The 4699-nt window shown below is 42.1% G+C and overlaps 1 protein-coding gene across 1 annotated transcript in view; it reads right to left on the bottom strand.

Annotated features, from left to right (window-relative positions):
- POLA2 (polymerase (DNA directed), alpha 2, accessory subunit) overlaps positions 1–4699 on the bottom strand; it is a 35657-nt gene that overhangs the window by 23610 nt on the left and 7348 nt on the right. The window contains exons 2-4 of the mRNA XM_006860937.1: positions 2661–2782; positions 1991–2082; positions 885–942 (exon numbers count right to left, since the gene is read on the bottom strand). Of these exons, the coding sequence (XP_006860999.1) occupies positions 885–942; positions 1991–2082; positions 2661–2782 (272 nt within the window). The remainder of the gene's footprint in view (positions 1–884; positions 943–1990; positions 2083–2660; positions 2783–4699) is intronic.

Below are 4699 nucleotides of genomic sequence, written 5' to 3' on the forward strand. Positions count from 1 at the left end.
AAAGTCAAGGTTTGAATTTTTTCTTTAGTTCCCCTAGCTTGAGAAATGCCGAGTGTGTTCTTCCTTTTTGGTTTTCTGATTCCAGATCTTTGCACATTTTGTTGTAATATTTGGCTTTAACTTCTCAAGCTGATCTTTGAAATTTTCTGTTCAGCTCTTGGACCTCGTAATTTCTTCCATTTGCTTTAGCATCTCTACGTTGGAGAGCAAGTTTCATGGTCTCTTCTGACATCCATTTTGACCTTTTCCTTCTTTCTTGTCTTCTTAATGATATTTTGCTTTCTTCATGTATGATGTTCTTGATGTCATCCCACAGCTCTCTGGTCTTCTGTCTTTAGTGTTTAATGTATCAAGTCTGTTCTTCTGACTCATAGCTACCATGTAAAGGGTTTCCAAGGAGCAATTAGTGCAGTTAGCAGTGCAGTGTTTTTCCTTTAATGCCACACCATTTAAAAGGGCAATTATGAAGAAATAGTATTTATAGAAATGTTTATGATATGCTATCTGAGGAGTCCTGGTATGGCACTGAAGGATAAGCACTCGACCTCAAGGTCAGTTTGAACCACAAGGTCTGCAGTTCAAATTCATGAGCCACTCCTTGGAAACCCTATACAGGGTTGCTATGTGCCAGAAGTGACACTTAATAGCAACATATTATCTGGAAAAAACAAACAAACATAAATATCCATTCACAAGGACAGCCATCAGGTAAAAACAGCTATACATCTAATCAGAAAGGAAGCTGTTCAGGAGGAACCAGATTGGGAACTGTGTGAGAATGCTGAATAGACTCCCTTAGCTTTTCAAACGTAATAATATTTTTAGAATATAGGGAAAAAGAAATGTTACTTGCAAAGTTCAATTTCCAAACAGTGCGTACTTACCTTAGAGGGGGTGGTGTAAGAATTCAAGAGGGTCTCCTCTTCTTCTTCCACCTCAATTCTAAAAACACTGGTTCAGGAAATCCATAATAAATGTCCACCCAACCTTTCACCGGACATGCCAGTTAGTTGGTCTAATATGTGCTTCGTATGCCCAGGTCACTGTGTAGTGCCTAGAGTCTTAAAAGCCTGCAAATGGGCATCTAAAGAACACTTGGTCTCTACTCACCTAGAGCAACAGAGGAAGGAGGAGTCAGGGACAGGAAGAGGGGATGGAAGCACCTCCAGGAACCACTGCCTCTTCGGTCGTGAAGCCAGAACTAGACGGTGCTTGGCTACTATTACTCAACATTTTGATAAAAGATTCCATAGACGAATCTATGATCAAAAAGGGAAAAATGCAGAACAGAATTTCCCACTCTCATGAACTCTAGACTTTCAGGAAGTCACAGAAACTAGATAAAACCCTAAAACTATTGCTCTGAGATCATTTTTAAACCTTAAACCAAATATATGCCCTGAGTCTTCTTAGGAGGCCTGGTGTGGTGCTATAGGATAAGCACTGGACTACTAACCACACTGGAACTCACCAGTCGCTCCTTGGTCAGTATGAGTTGGAACTGACTCCATGGCACTTAACAACATCAACAGGGTCTTTTTAAAACTCAACAATAGTTTAGCTTAACTAGTAAGGAATATCGACCTTGAGCATGTGCTCTTTGAAGATCCATCCATATGGGCTCAAACTGACAACAGCAACTTGAAACATTAGCTAGGGGACAGCGAGCTGATGTTAATGGAGAACAATCAACTCATAAAAAGGGGGGACTAGTCACACAACTTGAAGAATGTAATAAATGTCACGGGACTGTCCATGTAGGAACTCATGGTGCATGTTCTACTGTGTATATTCCCCGTGACGACAACAACAAAATAAACTATAAAACAATAAACTTCCACCCAAAATCAAAGGCAAGGGCTGATTCAATAAGAAATTTGAGTATTAGGTAATTTTTATTATTTGTTTGTAAATTATATAAGCGACTGTAGAGAAATTTATAAAATAAAATATGTGGCTGGATGCAGAGACCTTCATCAGAAAAGGATACAGCTCTTGAATGGAAATAATGTCCCGAGCTCCTGCATGTCCACTGTCCTTGGGTGCACTGAGTCGGGCTTTGGACAGTCTTTTGCTGAGAAACTGAGGAATGAAAGACAGTGAGGACATGATTCCATAGGTAAAGAAGAGGGGAGGCATGTTCTACAATCTTTGGTGGTAACAACCAAACATTAACTGCAGTCGAGTCCATTCTGATTCATGGCCACCCCACATATGTCAAGAGTAGAACTATGCTCCATGGGGTTTTCAGTGGCTGATTAAAAATATAACTAAAACCCAAAGATATAAAATTCCTCAAAGTAAGACCTAATTTCTACAAAGATGTACCACAGATGAAAGTGGAGGCTAGCCTGCAACTCTTTGCAACATATATTTCTAATAATAGCAATTCTGTCGATGATCAACCACTGCTGTCATTCATAGTATGTCAGAGATTCTTATCACATCCTTACAACAACCACAGAGAGGACAGTCAAAACCACTCGACAGAAGAGGAAACTGATGCTCACTGAAAAGAAATCGCTTGCTGAAGCTCATGCTGGGACTGAGATGCGGGGCTACTGGATTTTGAAGCCCACACTCTTCTCAAGGTCTTGTGCTAGCTCCCTATAGCGCAGAATGGAGAACGGCGTCCTAAGTTTGCTGTTGTTTTGACTTACCTCATGCTCAAAAGAGCACAGGGTCTCTGGGGTAAGGTTGACTTTGTGTGTGCTGACGAAGGCGACGAGCTCCCCCGCCATGCCCTCCTCATTCTGTCCGTACACGATGCATAGCTCAACCACTGGAGGAAGGAAAGTGGACAAAGAACTACATTCACTTTTTGCTGCTTTCACCTGGAACTGCGCACAAACCAGCCTCTGCTTATTCCATCCATATTTATTCAGAACCTATTACCTCCAGGTACTGTTTCAGACACTGAGCAGACAGCAGTGAACACAAGAATCCTGGTTCTCATGAAGCTGTTTACTGGGGTGGGGAGACAGAAAAACCCACAGACCAAACCCAATGCTATGGAGTTGCTTGTAACTCATAGCGATCCTGTATAGGGTTTCTGAGGCTGCAAGTCTTTATGGAAACAGACAGCCTCATCTTTCTCCCATGGAGTGGCCGGTGGATTTAAACTGCCAACCTTGTGATTGGGTAGTGGTCCACTATTTATCCTGCAGAGCCATCAGGGCTCCTTGGTGGTTGCTGCTGGTGGTGGGGGGCAGGGAGTACAAAAACAAGCACTAGACTGCTAACTACAAGGTTGGTGGTTCAAACCCACCAGCTGCTCTTTGGAAACCCCATACAGTCTCATTATGAGTCGGAACCGAGTTGAGGGTACTTAATAACGACAAAACCATGTACTACGATATCCACTGCCATCGAGCCTGACGCCGAGCCACTCTTCATGGCAGAGTAGAACTGTCCCATGGGGTTTCCAAGGCTGTCATCTTGACCAAAGCAGACTGCCACAGCTTTCCCTGGGGAGCAGCTGGTGCGTCTGAACTGCCCATCTCTAAATTAATAGTCAAGTGCTTAACCACTGTACCATCACAGCTCCGTGTAGTATGTTGTTAAGTGCCGTTGAATAGGTTTTGACTCATAGTGACCCTGTGTAGGGTTTAAGAGGAGTGACAGGTGGGTTTGAACTGCTGACTTTCCAGTTAGCAGTCCAGTGCTTATCCCACAGTGCCATGCCAGGACTACCATGTAATATGTTAGATGGTTAAAGAAATGTACGATGTAGAAAAATACAGCTGCGAGGGGTTGGCCATGTTAAATATACCACTGAGGAGACCTTTGAATGAAGACTTGAAGGAGGGAGCCAGGCAGCGTTTAGAAGAGCTTCCAGGCCAAGGGAGCACAAAATACAAAGCTCCCGAGGTGGACGCAGGATTAGCAAAGCCACTGTGGGACCGAAGAAAGGGTAAAGAGAGACAGAATGTACAGAGCCTGGCTGGTCATTGTCATGTATGGAATCATGTCCTCTAAAAATACACTGTGAGTTGTGAATACTAACACTATAAGAGGTTTTCCAAAAGGTCATCTGAACAATTCCATTATGTTTTAATTCCAGTTTTCCATAAATATTTCTTACAATCCCATTTGGAAATGGGTTTTCTTTGTTGTGTCAATGACACAGTATTTGTATAGGGTGTGCTTTAAGCAAGTATGCAAAGATAGAAGGTAGATGCCGGGCACATCCACTGATCACCAAGATTTGTCAAGGAATAGAAGCTAAAGAGATAAGCTTCTTCCCTGATTCCAGCCTTCCAGTTTCCTAAACTTTCCTTGTCTTGAGTGTTGAAATGTCCTGTCCAGCTCTTTTATTTCCTTGTTTATTCTATTCAGATTATAATGAAATGTGCAAAACGTGGAGTTAGAAAACCAAAGGGGAAGAACATGCTCAGCACTTCTCAAGCTGAAAGAATTGAAGAAAAAATTCAAGTGTTGATTTGCAATACTGAAAGATTTTATGGGCTCAATCAAAAGTTACAGTACCAAAAAGAGTCGGTCAACATCTAGCCATTTCATGAAGTAACATATGATCAAGAACCAGTGGTACTGAAGGAAGAAGTTCAAGCTGCATTGAAGACATTAACAAAAAAACAAGACTCCAAGAATGGACAGAATACAAGTTGAAATGTTTCCACACACTGATGTAGCACTAGAAACACTCACTAGTCTAAGCCAGGAAATATGCAAGAAAGCT

Source organism: Chrysochloris asiatica, unplaced genomic scaffold (genome assembly GCF_000296735.1).
Source record: "Chrysochloris asiatica unplaced genomic scaffold, ChrAsi1.0 scaffold00040, whole genome shotgun sequence".
Classification (NCBI taxonomy): Eukaryota; Metazoa; Chordata; class Mammalia; order Afrosoricida; family Chrysochloridae; genus Chrysochloris; species Chrysochloris asiatica.